General features: G+C 51.6%; 1 protein-coding gene across 1 annotated transcript; it reads left to right on the forward strand.

Moving 5' to 3' along the window:
- The first annotated feature begins 430 nt into the window (after positions 1-430).
- P2RY6 (pyrimidinergic receptor P2Y6) lies at positions 431-24,856 on the forward strand. The gene is made up of 4 exons (XM_040258794.1): positions 431-591; positions 21,441-21,505; positions 22,144-22,205; positions 23,357-24,856. Exon 4 carries the CDS (start codon positions 23,391-23,393, stop codon positions 24,375-24,377), a length of 987 nt encoding a protein of 328 aa, XP_040114728.1. The 5' UTR covers positions 431-591; positions 21,441-21,505; positions 22,144-22,205; positions 23,357-23,390; the 3' UTR covers positions 24,378-24,856.
- The last annotated feature ends 2,573 nt before the right edge of the window (positions 24,857-27,429 follow it).

Here is a 27,429-nt window from a genome sequence, read left to right on the forward strand (position 1 = left end):
CCTGTGGGCTGAGGACCAGACAATAGAGCCATTGGTCTCAGGGTCTCCACATCCTTTAATGGACCTTGCAGGCGCTGCTGAGAAAACCAGGTTTGTTATTCCCTGGGGTGGCAGTGAGCGGGGCCAGGACTCTCTGCAGACTTGAGAAAGGCCAGGAGAGGGCTGAGGGGTGGGGTGGAGATGAGGAGAAAAACAGTCATCTGCTGAGTGCCAAGCCCCTGGTCTTTAAATGCCACCTCACTCAGTCCTCCCAGCAGCCGTTGGGGTTGATTTGATGGTATCATTCCAGGGATGATCACACTCAGAGCGTGAAGTGACTGGGCAGTGGCTGGGTCAGCTTTGGCTTTAGGGCCTTGAGCTGGAACGTTCTTGGGATTTGGGTCCCCGCCCTGCTGCTTGCCAGCTCTGGGCCGAGGCAAGTTACTTCCCCTCCTCGATTTCTCGGTTTCCTCATTGGCTGTCTCCGGGGATGACTGTGAGCCCTACATGTGACAGCTGGGGGCACAGGAACTGACCAGAAGGAGGGACTGCTCCAGGAGTCAGAATTTTCCCAACTCTTGACGGACCTGCGTGGCGCTCACTGCCTCCTGGGTGAGTGTCCTGGGTCAGTGCCCTGAGGGTGCTGAGTGCCACTCCCCACCCAGAGCTTGGCACAGGGACTACCTGCAGCCACTTTGGCTCATTGCAGGTCATGAGCCCACTCTCTCATGGAAAGAGAGTGCGACTTGGGGGTCCTCCTTCCTTCTTTGGCCTGATTGTGGCTAAGGCTAACAGTCCGTGCAGAGCAGAAGGTGGAGGAGACGGCGACGATGTGGGGACTTGGCTATGAGGAGGAGTGAACAGTGCAGGCAGGACTGGGGGTCACACAGGCCTGGTCTGAGGCACTTTGCCTCTCTGGGCCTCAGTTTGTAGAATGGGGGTAACCGTGCTCTCCCCTGAGCTTTGGAAAACTAAATGTTATATGCTGATGAGCACCCCTCAGGGTGGAGGCTGTGCCTGCAGGAGGCTGTGGTGGGAAAAGGCTGGGACCAATTAGGACCAGATGGGCATCCATGGAAGAGGCACTTGCCTCCGTGTGGCTTGTGAGGAAAGTGAGTCCGGAGTCCTGGTGTGATTTGTTAAAGGGGAGCACAGCAGGATGAACAAGCGTATCTGGGGGAGCTGGGTTAAAACTTTTCTGGCATTTCTGTTGTCATCCATCTACAATGACACTACACAGGGAATGCTAAGCAGCACCGCCCATGGGATGGGCCCTGGGCCCTGGAAGGTACCGGGGACGCACATCTCTTGGCAGCTCTAGAATGGGTCCCGAAGCCAATCCAGGGACAGTCTCTCCACCTGTCTGTATCAGATGAGGTGATAAATGAGAAGGCTGCCTGCAGACTCTGAAGTGCTGGGCCTCTGATGGTGCATCTGTGTCTGTGTTTGTGCAAGCCCTTGGGTGTGTTTGCATGAGTGAGAATGTGCAGCTCATGAGTGTGTGTGCACATCTGTGTCTGTGCATGGTCCCCTGACCTGGCTGGGGGGTAACTCCGTACTGCCCAAGGCTTCTCGTTTGGCTGGCACTTTTCTCCCCTAAACTTTTTCCAGTCTCTCTTTCCATGTTTCCTCACGGCTTCTTAGTTTACCAGAAGTGAGCCGTCCGTGGTCCGGAAACACCAGTTGTCTCTGAGCTCACCGACTCTTCTCCCCTCCAGCCTGTTCTCATCCCATCCTGCCCTGGAGGCCCAGCTGCCCAGTCTGGAGGGCTGGCAGCTCACCTGGCTCCTCTGCACAGCCCACCTGCCACCTGCTTTTCCCTCCAAGGCTCTGTGCCAGCCACTTGCACATCACTGTCCCTTTGGCTCCTCATAAAACCCCCAGCACTGCCTACCCAGGTACTCTTACTAATTTCATTTTACAGGCAAGGAAATGAAGTCTCAGTGAGGGGAAATGGCTTTCCCAACATTACGCATCCCAACTAGTGGCAACAGGGTTTCAACTCCTGTGTCACTCCAAAATCTTTATCCTTGACTCTCGCAGCCTACCTAGCAAGGGTGTAGTGCCTGGTTGACTGAATGAATAAATGAATGAAAGAACAACTGAATAAATCACTCAGTCAATATTGAGCTGAAAGAAAAGGTTAAGTGGTAGTTACAATGGCTATCATTTATTGAGCACCTACTATGTATTAAATGCTTCACATGAAAGCAAATGCAGCCAAGATTACTGTTACCCCATTCTGAAGTTGAGGAGGCCGAGGTTCAGAGAAATTAAAGTGTCTTGTCCCATGTTGGACCCGAGAGTCTAACTTGTCCTCCCTAGAGGAGGGGTGAGTTAGTGGAGCCTAGTAACAGGTGCCATTGCAACAGAGGCTGGTCAAGACTCTCAGGAAGCTGTGTCTATCGGGCCCTCCCCAGTGACACCCACCCTCACCCCTCTTGTCCTGGAGCCATTTCCCCATTTGTATCTGAAGTGGGTTTCTCTTTCAGTCTGAGGTAGGGATCTGCTGGCCCAGCTCTGACTGTTCCTCTCTGACTGTTGGCACATCTGGTAAGGGCCAGTGCCCTGAACTGGGCATGTGGAGGTACCTTCCTGTTACCCCTGGCCCAGGGCCAGCCCTGTCATTAACCACTCCCATATGAGGGCAGGCCTGGGCAAGATGCAAGTGTGAGTCTATGGAGATGGCCTAGGCTGGCCCAGTGGCATATGTGCCAAGCCCTGTGCTGCGTGCCAGGGGCCCAGAGGTGAGGAGATCTAGTCTTTGGCTTAAAGAACTCATGGGCTGGGTACTGAAGCCTGGATGAGTTAAACCTGTAGTGCGGGCAGAGCCTGGCATCCTGACTCCCTGTGCAGCACTGATTTTTATGTCCTGGAACAGAGTAGAGGTTGTTCTGTGACCCCAGGAGAGAGCTGACCTGTGTTGTCTAAGAGGCAAATCTCAGCTCAAAGAGATGACAATAGCTCTGTCAAGTCAGGAGGAATCAGCCATTCATTCATTCAGAAGTTCTCGAAGGGCCTTCTGTTGGGAGGCAGGGTGGGGGTGGGAGACACTCTGCACAGAGAAAAAAAATCAGATGTTGAAATCAGAGTTGGGTTTCATCTAGGTACCAGCATTTGCTGGCCATGTGATTTCAGACAAGTCATTTAACTTCTTGGAATCTCAATTTCCCCATTTGTAAAATGGGGTACTAAAACCTACCTGGCCAGCTCATGGAGTGGACAAAAGAAAATACTGCACATAACATTACTTGGAGGTTTGGGGCTTCCCAGGTGGTGCTAGTGGTAAAGAACCTGCCTGCCAATGCAGGAGACATAAGAGACATGGGTTCAATCCCTGGGTTGGGAAGATCCCCTGGAAGAAGGCATGGCAACCCACTCCAGTATTCATGCCTGGAGAATCCCATGGACAGAGGAGCCTGCCAGGCTATGGTCCATAGGGTCGCAAAGAGAGATACGACTGAAGCGACTTAGCACACACATAGGAAGGTTTAATTCACTTCCTTCCTCACCCTGGAGAGCTCTTTATGAGGGAGGAGATATTCCTTTAAGTAGCAGCGAAACCATCATCAGTCTGATGGTTGAGGCAAGAGACAAAACTTTTAAGGTGTTAGAATGAATCCTCCAGATTGACAAACACTGACATTATGGTACACAGTCTCATTTCTCATGTCACAGAGGGAAAATAGAAGCACAGAGAGGCTGAGGTTTGAGGGAGCCTAAAATACCTCTGCTGTAGAAAGTTGCTCAAATAAAACAGACAATAGAGTAAAAACTGAACAGTCACTAGCCTAGGTCTCCTGACCAACCTGGAAAGCTCCACTGTCAGACTCTCAGAGTGGGTCACTGAGGACCTACTTGTGCCAGGCCCGCACCATGGCTATGTTATAGATTTATCTTTACAGCAACAGCATCAACCATGAAAGGTTAATACTGTCATCCACATCTAGTCAGTGGGGAAACTGAGACTCAGAGTTTTATATCACTTGCTCAGGGTCATACAGCTAATATTAATAGAAGCTGAGGCAGGATGCAAAACCAGGACAGTCTGGCCCTGAAAACCATGCTTCTCCTACTCTGTGGGGCACTTGTTCCACCAAAGGTGTCAGGCCTTAGATCAGAAATACCTATACTGCAAAGGTAAAATATAAACAAAACAAAAAAGGAGTAATTAGGAAAATGTAAATCAAAATCACAGTATGAGACCACTTTATGCCTGCTTGGATGGAAATAAGGAAAAAGACAAGACAGTAACAAATGTTGGTGAGGACGTGGAGAAATTGAAACTCTCATATGTGGCTGACAGGAATGTAAAATGGGGCAGCCCCTTTGGAAAATTTTATCAGTTCCTCAGAAGTTAGACATAGAGTTACCGTATGACCCAACAGTTCTCTTCTTAGGTGTGTGCCCAAGAAAACCGAAAGCAAACATCCACGTGAGCACTACCGTTGGTTTATCCATTCTTCCATCCACGGACATTTAGGCTGTTTCTATCTTTAGGCTGTTGTAAAGAACACTGTTAGGAACATTGGTGTATAAATGTCTGTTTGAGTCTTTGCTTTCCCTTCTTTTCCCCTAGAAGTGAAACTGCTGGATCTTTTAGTAGTTCTGTGTTTGTTTCTTTCTTTGTTTTGAGGAACTGCCGTTACTGTTTTTCACAGCCGCACCATTTTACATTCCCACCAGCAATGTCCAGGGGTTCCAGTATCTGCACATCCTTGCCGACACTTGCTATTTCATGTTTTTTCTTATAATAGCCATCCTGATGACTGGGAAGTGTGTATCTCCATATGCTTTGGGTTTGCATTTTCCTACTGATTAGCTTTGATGAGCATCTTTTCAAAACACAGGTTTTGAGTGCTTATTAGTCATTTGGATACATTCTTTGGAGAGTATCTATTCAAGTCTTTTACCAATTTTTGAATTGCTTTTTTTTGTAGTTGTTGAATTGTAGAAGTGAGTTCTTTATATATTCTGGATACTAATCCCATATCCTATGTATAATTTGCAGTTATTTTCTCCCATTCTGTGGGTTGCTTTTTGCTCTGTTGATGGTATCCTTTAATGCTCAAAAGTTTTCAGTTCTTATGGAATCCAATTTAGTTTTTCCTTTGTTGTCTGTAGTTTTGGTATTGTGTTGGTTAGGGATGTTTTGATTGCATATGACAAATGTTATCAATTTGAACAGGAACTGTATTAGTGATTGTAAAGAAAAATTCAGAAGTAGACTTAGGTCAGATATGGTTAGATCCACCAATTACAGTGATGCCATCAGTACTCTTTTTATATCGTTGCTCCTGATTTTCCTTTCTTTTTTAAATATTTATTTTTTTGGCTACACCAGGTCTTAGTTGTGACCTGTGGGATCGCAACCCAGGCTCCCTCTATTGAGAGTGCAGAGTCTTAAGCACTGGACCACCAGGGAAGGTCCTCTCTTGACCTTCTACTGGACTACTACATTCTCATCCAAATCCTTTCCAGAAGCACCAGGCTTCCCTCATGGCTAATAATCCTGGGAGGGAAACTTTCATGCTGATTCTACCAAAATCCTGGGGTACACCCTAATTGGTTTCCCTGAACCAATCACTGGTAAGGGGTCTGGATGGATGCTCTGACTGACCAGCTCTGGGTCAGGTGCCCACTCTGAACGAACAAGGTTACCATGGAATGGAGGAGGGGGCTCCCCACAGCTAGAGATGCTTGACAGGCATAGGGGGTCCAGGAATCCAATGGGCAGCTGGGCTTAGGAGGCTCTGTTTGAAAAGTCATACCTCGTCTCCGATTTCCCATGGGGGCTTCTGGAAGTAGAGGGAATCCTTCTAGTTGATTCCTTAAGACTTCCTGAAGGAGGCAGCATTTATGGGGCCCTATGATTAGTGAGAAGGTGAACCTTAGCAAGCCAGGTCCCAGGCAGGTTGGGCAGAGCAGTGGAGAGGCTGGACTTGCCTGTCACTTGAGTGCCTCCCTACCCCAGCCCTGGTGCACTGTAGGAGCTAAGACTATAGACTCTGATCCATACTACCTGGGTTTATAGCCCATCACTCCTTCTACCTGTGCTACCTTGGGCAAGTCAACTAACCTCTCTGTGCCTTAGTTTTCCCACTTGAAGTATAAAATGAAAACAATACCAGTATTATCTCATAGGTCATGATGAGGATTAAATGGGGTATTGTGTATCTGCCACACTGGGCTCAGTGCTTGTATCATTATTGTTATAAGTTTGATCCTCTCTTCTGACCACATGTGCTGGCACACTGGCTGCTCCAGCTGTGTTCACCATCCTTCCATGCGCCTCATCCAGTCTCTGCCCTTGCTGTTTTCTCTGTCTGAAACGCCCTTGGCCTCTGTGGACACTTGGCCATTTGGTTGCTGCCTCCTCTATCGAGCCTTCCCTACCCCCAGAACCATCCCTCCCTGCCTGGGCTTCCACCAGGCTCTGGAACAGGATGTCTGCCTCGGACTGTGGGTCTTCAGGTACTTGTATGTTCCTTTTCTATGCTGAGCTCCTGAGGGTGGGATCTGGGTCTCCCATGTCATTGAGTTCACAGCCGGAGCCTGCCACCTGCCCTGTGGAGCGATCCAGGGGCACAAACAGCACTGGTTGGGACACGAAGGAGAGCACAGCTAGTCTCAGGAAGTGAAAATGGCTTGGTGCCCTGTGGTTTATGTGTGAGTGGATGGGTTGCGTGTAAATGCTGAGAACAGAGGGATCAGCAGAGACTAGGCTTGTTCTTATCCCCAGGCACTGGGAAGCCATACAATGTTTGGACGGGGGAGCACTGAGGTTAGGTTTTTGCTGAGCAAGGACCTCTTTAGCTGCAGAAAGGGGATGCATTGGCTGGGAGGTGGAAGACACGGAGTAGGAAGTGGCTGCTGACTAGGATGAGGCAGGGACCACAGGATGAGAGGAGGGGACAGCCTGACAGGTATAAAGATGGAGAACAAGCAGAGCTTGGTGATTAATTTGAAGTGGGGCCTTGGGTTTCCCATCGGGGAAATGCAGTGAGTGGGGCCCTGCCCACCACCCCCCGCACCAGCCTCTCCTCATGAGACTGGAGGGTAGCTGTCATGTGGCACTGATCACAGTAACCAGTTAGTAACCGTCTCTCCGGTGCAGTCCCATATACCTGCCACAGTCCATTCACTCCCCTGGGTAGGGTCAAGGTCAAGCACAAGGCCAGACATGGAGGGGCTTGGTCAGGTCTGCAGGCTCTAGGGACCAGAGCCAGGCCTCCTCACCAAGCCCCACAGGGAGACCTGGGTGCGCTGATGGGATCATTTGTCCCCTAGACAGAGTGGGGCCTGGGCTCCTCTGCCTGCCCAGACCCTCGCTCCTGGGAGCACATGGTTTCTTCCTGTTTTGACCTCCTCAGCCATGCCTCCCAGAGGCTGGTAAGGAAGGGAAGTGTGCCCTAGGAACAGCGCTGGAAACAGTGCTGAGCACTGGGGCCAGGCCATAGCCAGGTGCTGTTGCCGGAGGAATTCCACCCTTCCCCAGCTGAGTGTCCTCAGGAATCATGAGTCCAGCCCCACGCAGCAGGGCTGAGACTGGTGGTGATTCAGTCACGCAGTCGTGTCCAACTCTTACGAGCCCATGGACTGTAACCTGCCAGGCTCCTCTGTCCATGAGATTTTCCAGGCAAGAATACTGGAGTGGATTGCCATTTCCTTCTCCAGGGCATCCTCCCTCCAGGGCATCCTCCAGGGCATCCTCCCAGGGATCGAACCCCGTTCTCCTGCCCTGCAGGTGGATTCTTTACCAACTGAGCTTCCAGGGAAGCCCTAGGGCTGAGACTAGGGCCCAGTGTCTCCCACACCTGACACTCATTCCAAGGCCCAGAGAGCTGTGTTTATCCCAGGAGCTGAATGCCTCTCTTCTCTGGGCCCCAGTTTCCTTAGCTGCCGAAAGGGTGTGAAGGAGAAGAGGAGAGAACTGAGGAAGCTCTAAGACCCCTCTCCCCACTCAGAAATGGGAGGGCCCACGTGGGCTGGGCAGTTGGAACAAGTCATCCTTCTGGGCCCCTCTAAGTCCCCGTCTACCAAAGCCACACCCTTGCTTCCCCTGTGAAGAGACTGGGGTGGCAGGCTGGGGGACAGGTTCAAGGACAGAAGACCTCCATAGACTCTACAAGGCTGTAGACCAGGGAAGCCTTAGGGCTGAGACTAGGGCCCAGTGCTCTGGGCCTTGGGTTCCCATCTGTGATCTGAGGACTGGAATGGGTTATCTCTGAGAATTTAACCCCTCCAGTCTGTCTTCCCAGCAAGACGGCTGTCAAAGCTTGTCCAGGGGGTGCAGAAGAGGGGCAAGAGCCTGCTGTGAGCCAGGCATTCAAGGCCCCTGATTTGGCCCTACCACCAGCTGGCCCTGCAGCCTCCCTTTTCCAGGGTCAGGGCCCCTCTTCAGGCCCTGTTGTCTCACATTCAATCCATCCTCCATCCAGCAGCATAAAGAACCTCCTTAATCTCAAATCTGATCACACCTCTGCTCTGCTTTACAAACCATCTAGGGTTCCTTGATTGGAGCCCATGAGGCAGGGGCCAAATTTGTGGCCTGGCAATTGTGTGTTTTTGGTCCCTGTTGGGACTCACCTCCTGCAAACACAAACACTTGTGGATACCTGTGCCTTTATATCTCCAGCATGTCTCTCTGTGGGGAACACCCTCCCCTTCCTTGTCCATAGTCCACTAAAGAAGCGCCTCCTCCAGGGAGCCTTCCTTGATAACCCAGGCAGGGATGGGGCCTCCTCTGTCTTCCCAGAGACCCCATCTGTCTTTCCATCAGCTGAGGCTTTTCAAGGACAAAAACCAAAGCCCAGTAAAATTCCTGCATATCTTAAGGCTCTCTGCAAATGCATGGCAAATGAATGAGTGAATAAGTGAGTGAGTGGGTAGATAAGTAAAGATTGCAAGTGAGGCCATTTCTAAGCTGGCCTGTGATGAAATTATGAGTAAGAAGCCCCGCTGTGTGAATACCTGCTTGCACCAGATTCTGGGCTAAGTGTTCTAGATTCATTACTACATTTGAGCCCCAACAGTGCTGGGAGACAGGCATTGTTATGTCTATTTTATCATTAAGGACACTGAAGCTCAGAGAGGTAAAGTCACTGTTAATAAGTTGCAGAGCCAGGATGGAAACCAGGTCTGCCAGGTACCAAGATCTACAGAGGGAGCTGTGATGGCTGGCAGAGGGTTGGAGATGCCAGGAATGGACATTTGACTCTAACTGACCTGGACCCCACCCAGGGGTCAGAGTAGGTTTGGCAAAGTATATGGGAGTGATGGGGAGAATTAGAATAACTGGGCTTGAATAGTTCTGGGTTTTCCAGGGAGCTCTGAGGAGAGACCCACTCCCACTCTGGGAGTGGATCCTCGTATTTTGTATGATCAGGGGTGATACTGGGGGATAGCCGAGTGAGCTTTGTGCCCCGACCCTCACCTGCTCTGTGATCAACAGCCCACCCTAGTCTGTGATACAGATAACTGATGTTTTCTCAAACAAATATCATGAGCTATGTAAAGGTATCAGTCCTCTCACCTACCTCTCCAGAATTCCCCAGTTCCCCCTAAACAGATGTTCTGGTGGTACCATGCCTATGCAGAGCCCCACCCCAAATTTCCAGCAGAGTCCAGGCTTTTTCCTGGAAGCCACAGATGAGGCTCCCCTCCCCCCAGCCCTGCACCAGCCTCAGCAGGAGTGACACCAAACAGAAGTCACCTCACAGTGGCCTGTTTTTTTCTGAAAGCCTGTGGCATCAAGGTCACTTCTGAGATTGAGATTTCCTTGTGACGGAGCTCAGATAGTCACTGGTTCCCAGGCCCCATCTCACCTCGAAAGACAGAGCCCACTGCTCTCCCCTGAGCTCGGCCCAAAGACTCCCTGCTTTACCGTGCCTGGGGCTCAACAGTACAGGTGTGAGAAATGGGGGCAGAGAGGGCGGAAGTGGAAGCAGAGCAGCAAGGACTCTTCCAGAAGCTTGATTGTGAAGGAGGAAGACTGTGCTTCTTCCTCCTGGAGAGACACAGGTCAAGGAAGAGGTGATGCTAAGAGGAGAGCTGAGGATGGAGAGTGTCGTGGGCTGAGGGAAGGAGCCAGCAGGGGCGGGGGTGGGGGCCAGCCTTGAATTTATTTCTGTGACCCAGAGAGTTGAAGGAGGCGCCTCTGAAAGGCGTTCCTTTGCTCTGAAGGATGAGTTGCAGGCTGTTGGGATTGAGAGAAGGCCCAACAAGAAAGATGGGGCGAAGTTTTGGATGAGAAGGGAGAGAGGCTGCTCTGGGACAGACAGAAGTTTGGGAGCTCAGCCAAGCTGAGTGGCTATCAGTTCCTGGGCTTCAGGGCCCTGGGCTGAGTCACGTCCTTCATCCACATTTGGCTTGGCAGTGCGGGGCTGAGCAGGCTGCTGGTGCCAGGGATGAGGGATACAAATGGAGGAGCTGTGATCTCAGGAGTCTGGTGAAGGGCCAGGCTGGCAGGGGAAGGGAGAAGGGCCAAGAAGATGCTGGCCCAGTGCTGGAGGCCTCCAATTCAGAGGCCCTGGTGCAAAGGGAGTGATGGTGTGCAGGCTGGAGGCTCTTGGGGGAGAGCAGGGTAGAGCTGGGCCAGTGTAGGAGGTGGAAGAGATAGAGACCTTGGACAGACCAGGAGGAATAAGCAGGCAGCCCAGGCCCACCCAGCCATGTCCTGTTCACCCTTCTCAGCTGGGACTGCCCATAGCCTGAATCTCAACACACACCACCAGTGAGGGGCAGCTCCACGGCTCTTTATCGGCCCCCAATCCCCAACACACACACTGCAAGTACCAGCTGCAGCTTGCGATATAAACACAGCCTTGAGTCAAGTTCCCTATGAGCCATCAGATTTCTGTTCCTAAGTCTACTCTGTTCTCAAACTAGCCCTAGAAATTCATCCATCCATCTATCCATTCAACAAATATTTATTGAGTACCTACTATATGTCAGGCACCACCCTAAGCACTGGGGATGCAACAGTGAATAAAATATGAAAATCCCTGCCCTGGTGAAGTTTAGGTTCTGATGGGAGGAGATAGACAATAAGCAAACACATAAAATAATACATTTAAAGATAGTATGTGCTTCCCTGTCCAATAAGCCATTGACGTCTCAAAAAAAAAAAAAAAAAAAGATGATAAACACTAAGGAGAAAATTACAGCAGAAGAGGAGATGAGTGTGTGCTGGTGGGAGGTTTAGTTTTCACTGGAGTGGAGGGACAGGGCCTCACCAGGAAGATGTCATTTGAGTGACCACCTGAAGGAAGTAAGGTCTGTCCTATGTTTTTCATAAACACTCCACACACAAAAACGTACTCCACAGCAAGACCCCCTCACCCTCCACTCAACACCCTGAGCCTGGCAGGTGCCTGACTTTGCTCTCTTCCTCCCAGGCCACCTCTCAGATGCCCTTAATGGACTGTTCCTCCCGTACTGGGTTGGCCACAGATGGGACCCCAGTCCCACATATGAAGGTGAGGGAAGAGGCCATGCCCCCGCTCACAGTCCCCAGGCAGGGAGTGAGACACGATGGAGGCAAAGGGCTTTGTCCCCAGGTTTGGAAATGGTTATGGCCTCCTGACCTCCTGCCTGATTTCTGGGCTCCACTACTAGGTTCCCTGGGCCTGGACATGAACCCTGGACTTGCTGGTGGGAATGAAGACCAGCTGATGAATAGTCTTAGGACAGTCTCTGCAGGGTGTCCTGAGGGATTGGGGGCAGCCAACTTCAAGGCCCCAGAGGCAGGTTAAACTGGAGAACGGAAGCAGTGATGGGGGCAGCACTCAGGCTTGCTATGACAAAGCATATGTCTCAGTGAGTTCTCTCAAAGTGAAATGCAGTGACCCGGGAGAAAAGGGGGCTTCCTGATAGCTCAGCAGGGAAAGAATGAGCTCCCTGTCATGGGGAGTATGTGAGCAGGGGCCAGACAAGCCTGTCAAAGAGGCTTCAGGGAGCCTCCTTCTCTGACGGGTGGAAGAGAGCTCTGTGTCTTAAGAGGCTCTTAAGACCTCTCTGGCCAGGTGATCCAGAATGCAGAGACTTATCATTGACCCCTGAGCTCTGGGGTCCAGTTGGGCCTTTTGTCTCTGCCAGGTGGGCTCAGGTGCTGGAGATGGTCACAGAAGGGCCAGGCCAGAGGGCTGCCTTTTGTGGGTAGTGAGGGGTTCCTCTGAAGTTTTCTTTTCACCCAAACCTTACCTGTGAGAGTTGGAGACATAGTTACCTACCTTTGGGGCCTTGGTGTCTGTCTGTGAAGTGGACAGGACCATAACCTGCAGTAAACATTCAGGCAGTGTGGGTGGTCTGCCTTTCCTGAGGGTCAGTGGCTGGGGGACGCAGGTAGGCTCAGAGGTGCTACTCCTGTGGCCGTGACCTTCATTCCCCCTGACAAGTCTTCTGTGTCATCAGTCAAGATAAAGATTTGATTTGATTGTTTTGTTTTATTTTGCCAGGCAGCACCAAGGACAGAGCCCTGAGGCTCATCTTTACAGACTGGTCCACTCATCCGGCATTGGCCAGTGCCTCTTGGGAGCTGGAGCCTGTGCTAGTCTCTGGGGCCACAGAGGGAAAGCAGGCCTTGTCCCCAGTTCCTAACAAAGTTAGAGAAATGAGGGTGTCTGGCTAACATTGTCCCTTGAGTTGTTCTTCTTTTCTGCCCTGACTCCTGGTCTCCATTCCTTTGTCCTATCTCAGGCCACTGAGTTTCCGAGAGACAGGATGGAGTTGTTGATTTACTGTATACTTTCAGAAAATTCCTGATCTCTCTGGCGTCAGTTTTCCTGTAGGGAAAATGTCACCTCTCTTCCTGAGCATAGACTTTATCATTATTCAGATCTGTGTACTACCCCTGGCTCACCTCTGACTCACCATGTCACCTTGGGCAAGTCACCAGCCTTCTCAAAGCCCATTTCCTTGTCTTGTAAAATGTGGATCAACAGCTCACCACATAGGGCTGTCGTAAGAGTGAGAGATCCTGCCACAAAAGCACTTAGCTGTGTGGCTGGTACCTTCTGGGTAGCCAAGAAGCTATTGCAGTAAAGTTGTTTGGGAAAATGAGGCTTGGGGAGGTGAAGTGACCTGCCCACGATCACACAGCAAGGGAGTGATGAGTCTAAGACTAGACCCTGGATTTCTGCCTTTCTAGTTTCCTTCTCAGGAGCTATTGAGATGGCTGGTCACTCCAGAAGCTGATGGGAGAGGGGCTCTCCTCACGGCAAATGAATGGGGGGCGGGCGCTCCCTGGCTGCCCCCATGGAATCCAGGCAGGACCTGACAGTCCCTCAGTCACTGCCTGCCCCTCTGCTGGTATCCTTCAGTCTCATGGCCAGTTCCAGCCTCCACTGCAGGGATATTATGATTCTAAGGCCAAAGCTGTAAAGATGGGCTGTTGGGGGCAGCCCACGGGGAGGGGAGGCAGCGGGGTGCAGGACTGTAGGCAGGACTCCTGATTTTAAGTGACAATCCTAGGTTAAACAGACTGAGGCATAAGGGGAACGTATTAGCTCATGCCTTCAAAAAGTCAAGTGCAAGGTAAAGCTCCAGGCATAGCTGGAATCAGGTGCTCGATGGTGTTCTCAGGAACACCTATGTGTTCCCACCTCTCAGCTCTGCCATCCCTTGGCTTTATTTTGGACAGTCTCCTCCCTCGTGGTAGTATCTTCAGTTTGTAGGGTAGTGCCAGGCATATAGTTAACCTGGCTCCAGCAGCTCCAGGCTCACTTCCTACTAGCTTTGCAAACCCATTGGGAGGCCTCACTCCTTTCCAGTGTTCTAGCAAACACTCCAGAATTGGAGGCACCCAGTGAAGGTTGCCCATCCACCCCTGAGCTAGTTACAGGGCCCGAGGAGCCCACTCTTGTCTCATTGGCAGATCTAGGTCACAGGCCTTTCACTCCCAGATCCTCAAGGCTCCAGGGAAAGAAGGAGGGGAGGCTGTCATCATGAGAGGGGTCTGGGAATTAGGTGGGAGAAACTACAGAGGAGCAGAACCATGATGGCCTGCAAAACAAGCCAGACAGCTGGACCTGGGCCGTTTCTTCCCCAGTGGACTAGAGCCTGGTTATCTGGGAGGATAAGTGGGTTTTGAAGGTACTAGTGGAGGCTGTCAGCCATGTGCACCCCTTGCAGCTAAACAGCAGGGTCCTTCATGAAGGGAGATCCAAGTGGTACACCTCCATGGGGAGATTTTAAAAGTGGGACAGACTGGGGGGTCCAGGCAAAAATAAAAGACACTCTCACACTGGCACTAGGGAAGAGGGCTTACTGAAAGGTCCTGGAATCTCTCAGAACCCTGGTCAAGAGGCGCTGCAGCCCCCATGGGCATGGGCTTGGAAAGTCGGCTGTTATGGATTCTCCTTCTGGCAGGGGTTGTCTGTTACAGCTGACTCTCTGGGCTGTGCTCTGTGGCATAGTTCCTCACCCCAAGACTGCCTGTGACTTCTCAGCTCTTTGCCCACCAGGTCACCATGATCTCAGGCCTCCTCGTACACACACGTGCCTAAGAGAGAGAAACTCTTGCTAACTTTGCCAGGCCTCAGCTTCCTCATCTGCAAGGTGGGGTTGGTAACTGTGAAGACTAAAGGAGATAATGGCATGTGAAGTACTGGCAACTCTGAAGAGTAAATGAGATAATGACTTGTGAAGTATTGTTGCACAATAAGAACATCTGTCCAAACTGTGGTGGGGATTACATGAGCTCACTAATGGGCAGCTGGGGCCTGTGCACAGCTGAGCTGCAGGAGAGCCAAGTTTCTTCTTTACTCAACCTGTAGAGGCTAGAGAAAGACTAGAAGCAGCAGCTTCAACTCCCAAATTCCCCAAAGCTGTGGCTTCCCCTTCCTTACATTCAAAATGACTATTTTAGTTCCAGCTTTAATTTCTGTTTAGCAGGAGGTGAGAAGGGGAAGTGGGAAAAGAGAAATCAAGTTTCCTTTCCTCTGTGTGCCATCCTCTTGCCAAGTTTTGCCTGCTTTTAAAGACAGCCTGGTCCCACAGGTGAGACCAAAACCCCTCCAGGAGGGATTGGGTGTGCCCCGGCCCACTGTTCTCTGGGTGCCAGGGAGGAATGGACCTTGGGAATTTAGCCATTTATCTAGTGACAACCCAGGCTCAGAGAGGGTACGTGGCTCACTCTGGGTCACACAGCAAGTTGGTGATGGATCCCAGCTTATCTGACTCCTCAAGGGAAGGAAGCTGGGTCTTGATCTCTGTCATCCTGTGCCCTTGCTGCTAAGCTCACAGACCTGGGGCGGGGGGGACAGGCAGACAAGAGGGTTTCCAGGCCTTGTTTCCCAGAAGGCAGACAGGCAGGCCAAGGTTAGGAGGCCTCTTCCCTTGTCCAGCCTGGTCTGAGCTGGCTCCTGGCCGTCTGGCAGGTGGTGACTCAGGCTTCCAGCTCTTGCCTCTGGCCAGCAGGCCGCCTCATCTCTTCCCGATAAGAAGGCCTTGGGGCGAGGTTTGGGATGGGATGAGGCTACAGAGTCATCAAAAGGGGTATCTTGAGACCCCAGGATCCAAGGAGCCCAAGGAGCTTCAACCCACCAGTTTTTTCTTATGTCTAAACTGGATTGCTTCTGCTACAGGCAGAGACCAACCCCAGGCATTGTCGTTTGAACTGAAAGTAGGAAACGGCAGAGATAGTCCCCTCCGAGGGATGAGGGACTTCAGTGTTCACCAATAGCGTACATGGAGTGGAGCTGGGCGGTGAATGCTTGGTGTCTGGGAGACACTCCCTGGGTCTCTTCCTCAGCTGGACGGCTCAGCCCTGGCTCTGGGCCCTGCCAGTGTCCCCACTGGCTCCTGAGAGTCGCCTCACCCAGGTGGGGGATCTGAGAACAAGGCTGGAGCTTGTCCGGGCATGAGTGGGAGAAGGGCTGGGGCATGGGTCAGGAGGAATTGAGGTTGGGAACCCAGTCCTGAGGTTGCTCAGTGCCAGCCCAGGGGCCAGGCTCCTGCAGTGTAGAGACGTGCCCCCAGCCCTCGTCTTAGGGCAGCCGTCCGAAGGCGGCAGGTTGACTATCCTGGGTGGTCTCCTGGTGCCATCTCCTGGCCAGAGGCCCTCAGTGCCGGGAAGACTGAGGGAATTCTCTGGCTGGACCATCTAAGCGTGGGCTTTGGGCGAACAATGGAAAAGGTGGCTGTATTGTGAGAAAGACCTTGTTGAAATGCCACCAGTCTGGGACACCTTGGAAAACTCACTAGCCTTCCTGAGTCTTAGTTCCTTAATTGGTAAAATGGAGAGAATAATTTCCACCACTACCTGCCCAGAACAGCAGATAGAACATCCAGCTCAGGGTGGGCAGTGAAGAAACGAAAGATACCTGGTGCCAATGACCCAGATATCTCTGGAGACTGGGGTGCTCTAAGGGAGCCCAGAGCTGGGCTCGGAGCGGATTCATTCAGTTAACAAACGCTTATTTAGTACTTATTGTGTGCTAGGGCCGCTTACATACAGAGTTCATTTAATTCTTACAACAGCTTGTGTGGTAGGTACCAATAAACACTCCCATTTTACAGATGAGAAAACTACAAGGAATGATAAGTGGGATGATTCAGAGACAGTGAGTGAAAGTGTCCCACGCAGAGGAAGCACCATGCGATGGGCCCAGGGGCTGGAAAGCCTGGTGGGGAAAGCCCTGGTGGTGGCACCTGGGCTCTGCTTGAGCTTTTATGACAGGCCACCCTTCCTCATGCTTCCCAACTGGTCCCCTCTTCACACAACTTATCCCGCGCTCTGGTTGCAATATTTATTCTTAATTTCTCACGTCCTGCCTGGGATGCCCTCTTCATTCTATGTGTCCAGGTCGTCTCTGCCCTTTAAAGCCCAGCAGCAGACATGCCTTCTCCAGAAGCCCTTCCAGGTGGACCCATGACCCATAAGACCTGAACTCTCCCTCCTAGGCCCACCCAGAGGGCAGGAACTGAGACCCAAGCCCTATCCTGGGGCTGACACCTTCAGGAAGTCCTTGGAGCTGCTCCCATTCTTGGGACAGACACCCTGGTGGGGGCTGGGAGTGACCAAAGGAGGTCGTCCTGGGAATCCAGCAGTGCTGGACTGAAGGCCAGGCATCGTTACCGTCCTGAGCTCCAGCACAGCACAAATCAGACCAGGACATCCACCCGGTCAGCTGGCACAAGCGACCTCCTAGCACAGACTTCAATAAGCTTGTGCACAACTGACCAAGTGTTTTGTTTTTAAATATCTGTTTATTTATTTGGCTGCACTGGGCTTAGTTGCGGCGCGCAGGATCTCCACTGCGGTATGCAGGGTCTTTAGTTATGGCACGGGACTCTCTAGAGCACACAGGCTCAGTGGTTGCTGTGCTCCGGCTTAGTTGCCCCATGACACGTGAAATCTTAGCTTCCCAATCAGGGGGTCGAACCCACATCCCCTGTGGATTGGAAGGCGGTTTCTCAACCACTGGACCTCCAGGGAGGTCCCTGACCAAGTGTTTATTGGCAGTTCAAACCTGAATTTTCTCAGTTTGGTCTAAACTTTTGGCCCTGCCAGAGTCACACAGTGAGTAGGCACCAAGATAGAATGAGAACCTGGACCTCAAACTCCTGAGCAGGGATCATCCCCTGCACCACTCTGTCCCCGCTCCCCTATTTGCCTCCTCTGCTCCAAATGAAAGCCTGTCTCCTTCAGGTCACTCCCTGAGTACTGTCTCCACCACCAGAGCTGGCCCTCTTGGGACAGCAAGGAGCCATAGCTCCTCCTCTGATTGTCCTAATAGCTGGTTCGGTGGTGAGGAGCAGCCAGGGGAGGGCTGGCACACAGGGAGAATGCACCCAGATAAGTTCTTGGGGCATCAGCTCTACCCCCACAACCTACACCCCTCACTCCCGGGGAGCTCTGGGCCTGCAGTGTTGAAAGGACTAGTGACTGCTACTTGGGGGAACGTGGGAGAATCTGATGGCATATAGTCGCTCAGTGCATGCCTGCGAAGAGGGAAAGAGGAAGGGAGAAGGTGGCTGAGTAAGTGAGTGCCTAGGTGGATTGTCAGGAGTGAGCTATTGAATGAATGAAGAAAGTGGGGATAAGATTGGGATTGAGCCTGTACACTATTGATACTACAAAAGAACATATGTGTAGCACAAGGAACTCTACTTAACACGTTGTGATTACCTGAATGGACACAAGTCCAAAAGGGAGGAGATACATGTATACGTATGGCTGATTTGTTTTGCTGTACAGTAGAAAATAACACAACATTGAAAAGCAACTGTACTCTAATAAAAATTAATTTAAAAATCTAAAAATATCAACACCCCCCCCCCAAAAAAAAAGAGAATGGAGGGATGGGTGGAGGAGTGACCCAAAAGATGGGTCTGGGTATTACAGCTAAAGTGTTAGTCGCTCAGTTGTGTCCAACTCTTTGCCACCCCATGGACTATAGCCCGCCAGGCTCCTCTGTCCATGGAATTCTCCAGGTAAGAATACTGGAGTGGGTTGCCTTGCCCTCCTCAGGGGGATCTTCCTGACCCAGGGGTTGAACCTGGGTCTCCTGCATTGCAGGCAGACTTTATCTTCTGGGCCAGCAGGGAAAACCCTCTTTAGGGGTTAAAGAGGGCCCAAAAGTTCTGTAATCACCAAACTACTCATTTGATAGATGAGAAGACTGAGAGAGGGCCGAGGAGAAAGGAAGTTGCCAGATCGTTGGGGCTGGCCTTCCACCAGCAGTCTCTGTCCTCTCCACCTCTCTCTGCATCCTCATCACCCAGTTTCTCCTGCTGGGGTGAGGAGGGTTCCGGGAAACAGAACTTTTCTCCGCCTCCTTGCTCCTTAGATTCAGTTTCCATCAGGCTTTGGTGTGGAGGGCAGCGGGGAGGGGGCAGCCCCCGCAGGGGCTATTTCAGTCAGAGACAGACGTGGCAGGAAACAGAGGAAGCTGCCTTTTCGGAGGTGTTACAGCCCAGGCCGAGAGCAGAAGAGTGGAGAGCTTTGTGTCTGGCCTCCCCTTGACCCAACACACTTGGGGCCACCAAGGCGTGCGTTTCGGGGACAGGAGGCTGTATGTGAGTGTTGGCGCATCTCGGGGGCCATGGGCCAGGGCAGAGAACGGGGTGGGCAGGCAGGCTGGGTCCAGCACTGACCTCAAGAAGATCCAAGATTTGGGTGAGGGAGTGGGCAGAGAGGAAGGGACTCCACCCAACTGGGGGATCAGAAAAAGAAAGAAGTAAGCTTAGATCTGGAGCTTGATGGACACTGGGTTTTGACAAACAGAGATGGGTTAAATGGCATTTTGTGTGGAGGGCACAGCAAAGATGGGCAGGCTAAAGAGGAAGTCTGGATCTGTGACTGTGAGTGGCTGTGTGGCGGTCTTGGGCTCTTGAGAACAGTGAGTGTGGCAGGAGAGGAAGTCGCAGAGTGAGACACTTCATCTGGGTGCAGAGGAGAGGTCCTAGTGAGGCTGGAGGGCTTGGCAGGAGCCTAAATGTCAGGACAAGAGCTTGAGTTTTTCTCCAAAGGGCCAAGGGATCCAGGGAAGGAGAGCACCTATTATAAAGCACCACGCACCACACACACACACACACAGACACCCACACACACCCACACCCACACCCACCCACACACACCCATACACACACAGACCTCCACATCCCCCCCCCCCCCCCACACACACACACGCTGCAGACAGAGCGGCTGGAGCCCAGGAAGAGGCTGGGGTGTGGGCACACGGCCCAAGAGTGAGTGACAGATGTGAGGGCCCAAAAGAGCCTAGTCAGCCGCTGCCTGGAGGCAGGGACCACACAGGCCCTCCCTGGGGACCAGCTCTTGCCGGGAAGTGGGAGAACCGCTCACCCCGCCCAGGTCCTCAGAGGCTGAGTGGATCAGGAAGCCAGGGTGACAGTCAGACCCACCTTTCCCGGATCACCTCGAGCAGCCCCTGCCTCCTTCCAAGAGGACCGGTCTTGCCAGGGAGTGGGAGGCAGCAAACACCCAGAGCAGGAGTGGGCTGAACCGGGAGATTGAGACTGGCACTACTATGTATAAAATAGATAACTAATGAGAACCTACTCTTTGACACAGGGAACTCTACTCAGGACCCTGTGGTGACCTAGATGGGAAGGAAATCCGGAAAAGAGTAGACTTATGTTTACATATGACTGATTCACTGGACAGCGAGAAACTAACCCACCATTGTAAAAACTAATTAAACAGGGGAAAAAAAGCGCCTGGAAACTCCAGTCACCTGAGTCAGAAGGCTGTCTCTCAGGGTGGTGTCTGAGGGCAACAGACCTCCCCAAAGAGAGTTCAGGGGCACAGCACAGTTCCTTCTGCCCAGTTCTTCCTCCTCACCACGACCTTCTGTCCTAGCAGGCTGCTGTCCTCTCTGACTCTGCCTGCTCCCGCTTCCTCCCCACCTGGGGTCACCCCGGGGGGCCTCTCACCCCTCTCCACTCATGCAAATCTTCTTCAACCACCAGGGACTTGCTCCATCCTCCATCCTTCTCTGGAAATGTCTTCTATCCTATGTCTCACACTGTTCTCCCCCTTCAGATTGACATATGAATATGACTACGTATATGTGTGTGCATGTATCTGTTTCTGCATCCACCTGTCTACATCTATACACTGTGCCCCATGCAGTGGGCAAGTAGTGAGTACCCATTAAATGTCTGGCATGTGAAAACATGAATACTGGAGCGGATAGCCTTTCCCTTCTCCAGAGGATCTTCCCAACCCAGGGATCAAACCCGGGTCTCCCGCATTGCAGGCTGATTCTTTACCAGCTGAGCCACAAGGGAAGCCCCATGTGAAAATAGGAGAATGAAAGAATGGCTGGAACCAATGAATGAATGAACTTTATCCTGCCTGAACTAATCCTGACTTCTCGGCAACAGTGGGGGGACCACTGTACTTCCTCCTCTGGCCTCCACCTTGTGCTTAACTGGTCAGCTGGGTGCCCCACACTCCCAGCACAGGGACTATAGCCCCAGGAAGAATGTTTGATAATTAAAGGTGATGTGGGATACAGACTAGAGAATCCAAGCATCATCATTTTTCAGTTACCCAGAATCTGGGTAACTCTGATTTCATTGAAATCAAATTTTAAGTTGGGATAATTAGTTTGGGGAGTTACGTTTTACTCTAATATAACTTTAAAAAATCTTATAACTTTATTAGGTATATTTACATTAAGAGTAGCTCACACTTGCTTATGCCAGGCACTGATCCTCATAACAAACCTATGAGGCGGGTATTGTATTATCCCTTTTTATAGATAGGGAAGCCAAGCACAGGGGTTCATTAATGGGCCTAAGGCCACACAGCTCATATGTGGCAGAGCTGGTATTTGAACCTGGACATCTGGACCAGAGCCCATATGCTTGGCTTTAACCCACTATTGCTCTCTGAGTATATTGGCAGGACCTCATGTTTTTTCTGAGCCTCAGTTTCTCTCATCTGAGGGGATGATTTGAGTCACTATCCCAAAGGTTTTCCTTTATAGGACCATTGGATTAAAGTTGTGAATTCTCTCTGGACGTCAGTAAATATGGAAATGCCATTGGGGAGGTGAGTATCAACAAGTCAGACTGATCCCAAAAAGGGACCTCTTAAAACATTTGTGCAGCTGGCTCCCCCAAAACTCAGCCTGAAGGAACAAGTGGAAAGACAAGGTGTAGGATACAAAAGCATGGCATGGCATTTACTAAGCATACTGTGTATCAGGTCTATAACAGTTTTACTGACAAGCACACAGGCCCAGCAAAGGCAAACAACATTCCCTAGGTAGAACAGCATAGAAGTAGAGGAGCCAGGATCTGAACCAGGCCTGCCTAGCTCTGAAGCTAGATTTATAAGCTTTCCACTCCATGTCCATGGGTCACGCTAAGTTGCCTCCTCTTAGACAGGCAGTTGGGTTCTGGCTCTGACTCTCCTAACTCTCTGAGATTGAGCAGTCAGTGCCCCTAACTGTGCCTGGATTTTCCTCTCTGTAAAGTAGCTGTAGACTTGGTAGGTCCCTCAGCCATTTGCCTTTGTGGGGAAGCTCTTTTCTCTGTGGCCACCAGAGGGCACTGTGGCCTCAGTGGCTTCGCCAGACCCGCATTTGTAGCCTCAAGTCCAGTGGAAGGACATAGGGAACTCTTAAACACCTCCTTTGCAACTGAGCACGCATACACGCAGATCACCACCTTTCCCTCATTTTACAGATAAGTAGACTGCAACCAAAAGAAGGACCATGGATTTGGAAGATGGACCCCAGGCTGAGAAGGTGAGCACAGCCCTTAGCCCAGAAGTGTGCTGCTGCTGCTGCTAAGTCGCTTCAGTCGTGCCCGACTCTGTGCGACCCCATAGATGGCAGCGCACTAGGCTCCCCGGTCCCTGGGATTCTCCAGGCAAGAACACTGGAGTGGGTTGCCATTTCCTTCTCCAATGCATGAAAGTGAAAAGTGAAAGTGAAGTTGCTCAGTAGTGCTGAACTCTTAGCGACCCCATGGACTGCAGCCCACCAGGCTCCTCCATCCATGGGATTCTCCAGGCAAGAGTACTGGAGTGGGTTGCCATAAGTGTGACATTCTGCTAATATTGGTTAATTAATTAACAGGGTCTTCCCTGCCCAGGGCCCCAGTTTGGGCTCTCAGACACAGACCTGGCACTTCTCCTTAAGAGCTTTTCAGTCTGTGGGAAAGAGATAGACAGGCAGGCCCACCATGACTACCATCCCCAAACTCCAGGGGGCCCAGGGAAGATCTGCCTAGCATGATTTAGCACCTCTGACTATATGACATCCTGGGAGATGGGTGCATCATTCCCCCATTTTCAGATGGGAAAACTGAGACTCAGGTAAGGTATTAATATACCGTGTCACTCGACCGAAGTCACATCACTAGTAAGTAGCAGAAAGTGAAAAATGAAAGTGTTAGTCACTCAGTTGTGTCTGACCCTTTGCAACCCCAAGGACTATAGCCTGCTGGGCCCCTCTGTCCATGGGATTCTTCAGGCAAGAATGGAGTGGGTAGCCATTCCGTTCTCCTGGGGATCTTCCCGACCCAAGGATTGAACCTGAGTCTCCTGAACTGCAAGCGGATTCTTCCCTGTCTGCACCACCAGGGAAGCCCAGTTGGGATTCAAACCAAAGCCTGTCACTCTTCTCTTACAGGGGAGCCATTTGACTAGCATTTTGAAGGATGAATAGAAATTCATCAGGAAGGTTGGTGGGAAATGAATATTATAGAAAGAAAATGAATTGGATTTCTCTCAAGTTTGAGCTTTATTGTATTCCGGATTTCATGAAAGTAAGGGCTAGGAGGGGCTTTGGTGGGGTGGTATCAGAGATGGTCCAGGTGGGAAAATCAAGGCCACGGGGGCCTACTGGGTGGTCCACGAGTGTGCTCACTGTCGGATCGTGTGTTGCTTCCCCAGCCTCTCTGGATGTAGGAAGCCCAGCTGAACAGGCATGGCATGGGTCAATGGCACAGGCCAGGCCCTGGACGCACCGCCCACCAACTGTGTCTACCGAGAGACCTTCAAGCAACTGCTGCTGCCACCTGTGTACTCGGTGGTGCTGGCGGTGGGCCTGCCCCTGAACGCCTGTGTCATCGCCCAGATCTGCACATCCCGCCGGGCCCTGACCCGCACGGCCGTGTACACCCTGAACCTGGCCCTGGCTGACCTGCTGTATGCCTGCTCCCTGCCCCTGCTCATCTACAACTACGCCCAAGGTGACCACTGGCCCTTCGGAGACCTCACCTGCCGCCTGGTCCGCTTCCTCTTCTATGCCAACCTCCATGGCAGCATCCTCTTTCTCACCTGCATCAGCTTCCAGCGTTACCTAGGCATCTGCCACCCTCTGGCCCCCTGGCACAAGCGTGGGGGCCGCCGGGCTGCCTGGCTAGTGTGTGGAGCTGTATGGCTGGCCGTGACAACCCAATGCCTGCCCACTGCCCTCTTTGCCTCCACAGGAATCCAGCGGAACCGCACGGTCTGCTATGACCTGAGCCCGCCCGCCCTGGCCACCCGCTACATGCCCTATGGCATGACCCTCACAGTCATCGGCTTCCTGCTGCCCTTTGTCGCCCTTCTGGCCTGCTACTGCTGCCTGGCCCGTCGTCTGTGCCGCCAGGATGGCCCAGCAGGGCCAGTGGCCCAGGAGCGGCGTGGCAAGGCAGCCCGCATGGCTATGGTGGTGGCAGCTGCCTTTGCCATCAGCTTCCTGCCTTTCCACATCACCAAGACAGCCTATCTGGCGGTGCGCTCTACACCTGGCATCTCCTGCCCCGTGCTGGAGGCCTTTGCAGCAGCCTACAAGGGCACACGGCCCTTCGCCAGTGCCAACAGCGTGCTGGATCCCATCCTCTTCTACTTCACCCAGAAGAAGTTCCGCCAGCGGCCACATGAGCTGCTACAGAAACTCACGGCCAAGTGGCAGCGACAGGGTCGCTGAGTCCACCAAGGCAGGACACCTGGGGGCACGGCAACCATTGTGTTTGCCACTGTGACTGGGGCACCAGAAGCTCCACCAGCTCCAAGGCATGCAGAGAATTAGAGCTTAGCCCAGCTGGGCATAGACTGAGGCCCTCACAGACCCCAAAACTTCAACAACTATTTATTAAACCCTTTTTCTGGACCAGGCTCCACAGGTACAGAGAGAGACAAGCCTGGGCCTGGTTCTCCAGAAGGCTCCAAGAAGCCATGGAGAATTCAGAAGTCATGTCAAGCTTCTCACAAAAATACAGTATAACATGTACTATGATTGAGGAGTATGCAGCTTACTTTGGAGTCACCAATAAATGGAGTAAAAGAAGATGGGAAATGGAAGTGAAAGCTTCTGGGAAGGGCCATTTGACCTGGGTTTTGAAGGATGAATATGAGCTCTCTGGGGTATGTGCTATGTTCTATTCATTCAGTATATCTTTACTGACACCTTGTGCTTGGGCCTGATTTGGTTCCAGGGCCCCAAAAGAACCATCTCGAGCCTAGCCCCATACAAGCTCTCAGTTACTGGAGGTACAGACACTGATACAGTCATGTCAAGACTGTGACAAAGGGAGGCATGGCTGGGGGGCAAGGGTGCCCAGAGGGTGCATGACCCAGTCTAGGAGTCTCTCGAAGGGACTGGGGGTGGGGGCATTTTATTCAGATATTGGTGGCTGAGTGGGAGCTCTGAAAATGGAAGTGGGGAGCACTGGTTAGTGCAGGCTGGGCCATCCCTGTGCCAGGCTCTGCCCTGGGCAGATAGGCAGAAAGCTGGAGTGGAGGGCATGTGGCCTCTTGTGTATGAAGTCTGAGAAAATAAGAGTCGTCTCATGGCCATCCTCCAGACAATGCAAAGAGTGGGGCAGGTGCTCCAGGCTGGGGGGCCTCAGCAGAGGAATCAGGGAGCACATTTTAGAAGGGGTGGGGCTTGAACTGGGAGGAATCTAAAAAGCAGAGTGGAGGAGGCTGCATCTGGTAGAAGCACTGTGTCTACAAAACCCAGAGGCAGAGATGTGCCCAGGCCGATTATAAAGCACCAGTGAACTGCAGATAAGCCTGGGGTTGGGTGTGGAGAGGGGTGCCAAGAAAAGGAGCTGGGTGGGACTAGGACATTAAATGCCAGGAAGAACCCAGATCCCACCTGTCCTTCACTTGCCCCTCCAAATGTGCCTCTTTCAGGCTCAGGTATCCTCGGTGCCTGGGGACACCTCCACCAGGGCCCTCAAGTAAGGGAAAACAGCCCTTCAACACTGCTTCATTCTTTTTTTTAAATCTGAGTTTTTAATTTTTAATTAATTAAATTAAATTAATTAATTTGCCATACATGCACATGAATCAGCCATGGGTGTACATGTGTTCCCCATCCTGACCCTTCCTCCCACCTCCCTCCCCATCCCATCCCTCAGGGCCATCCCAGTGCACCAGCCCTGAGCTCCTTGCCTCATGCATTGAACCTGGACTGGCGAGCTATTTCACATATGAGAATATACATGTTTCAATGCTATTCTCTCAAATCATCCCACCTTCGCCTTCTCCCACAGAGTCCAAAAGTCTGTTCTTTACATCTGTGTCTCTTTTGCTGTCTCGCATATAGGGTCATCATTACCATCTTTCTAAATTCCATATATATGTGTTAATACACTGTATTAGTGTTTTTCTTTCTGACTTACTTCACTCTGTATGATAGGCTCCAGTTTCATCCAACTCATTAGAACTGATTCAAATGCATTCTTTTTAATAGCTGAGTAATATTCCATTGTGTATATGTACCACAGCTTTCTTATCCATTCGTCTGCTGCTGGACATCTAGGTTGCTTCCATGTCCTGGCTATTGTAAACAGTGCTGTGATGAACATTGGGGTACACATATCTCTTTCAATTCTGGTTTTCTTGGTGTGTATGCCCAGCAGTGGGATTGCTGGGTCGTATGGCAGTTCTATTTCCAGGTTTTAAGGTATCTCCACACTGTTCTCCATAGTGGCTTTGAAGTGAAGTGAAGTCGCTCAGTCGTGTCTGACTCTTTTCGACCCCATGGACTGTAGTCCTACCAGGCTTCTCCTTCCATGGGATTCTCCAGGCAAGAGTACTAGAGTGGGTTGCCATTTCCTTCTCCAGGGGATCTTCCCAACCCAGGGATCGAACCCGGGTCTCCCGCATTCCAGGCAGACGCTTTGTTTGCATTCCCACCAAAAGTGTAAGAGGGTTCCTTTTTCTCTGCACTATCTCCAGCATTTATTGTTTGTAGACTTTGATACAACACTGCTTCATTCTTAAAGGAGAAGTCAGCAGCTTGAGGAGATGCAGGGCTATCCCCAGGGCCCCTAGGAGGCTGCTACATAGAGATCTCGTGGCCTGGAGCCTGCAGATCAGCCTCGGGACAGACTGCCTCTTCTAGGTTCTACCCCTGCCCTGCCCTCTCATCTCCATCATTCTGGCCTGTGTGTACCTGGAAGGCTGCCTGGAGGCACCCTCATACGGAAGCATCTCAAACACAGAGCCAAGCTTATAAAACCCTGGAAGGGCTTCTGTCTTGCTGTACCTCACTGTTCACTGAACCCAGGGTAGGCAAGGCGGGAGTGGGGAAGCTAGAAGAAGGAGCCATAGGAAATGCAGGCATTCTTTATTCGCAGCAGCAAGGGAGACCTGCTTTACTCTCTAATGGCTGACGCAGCAGCAATGACGACTGTGCAATTCAACTCCACGTGACCCGCCTCGACTTCTCTGGACTCTACTCAACTTGCCCCCTGCAAGAGCTTTTCAGGTGGTGCTTATACAGGTTTACAGAACAAAAGTGGCCTGTGGTCAAGTGGGTCATCATGACCTGCATGCACAGTGCTATAAGTGGTCTCAGCTATTACATAACCATGTATTTACAAACGTGGGGTGAGAGAGCCTGGCCACCCCCATCTTGGCTAATTTGCCCTTCCCCTACAGCATCTTCACTGAAGGTCCCCGAGAAGGCAACAAAGGATAACTATGCCACACAAAGCCCTTCCAAGTCATCTTCACTTGTTCCCCCT

The sequence above is a fragment of the Oryx dammah genome, unplaced genomic scaffold (genome assembly GCF_014754425.2).
Source record: "Oryx dammah isolate SB20612 unplaced genomic scaffold, SCBI_Odam_1.1 HiC_scaffold_17, whole genome shotgun sequence".
Lineage (NCBI taxonomy): Eukaryota > Metazoa > Chordata > Mammalia > Artiodactyla > Bovidae > Oryx > Oryx dammah.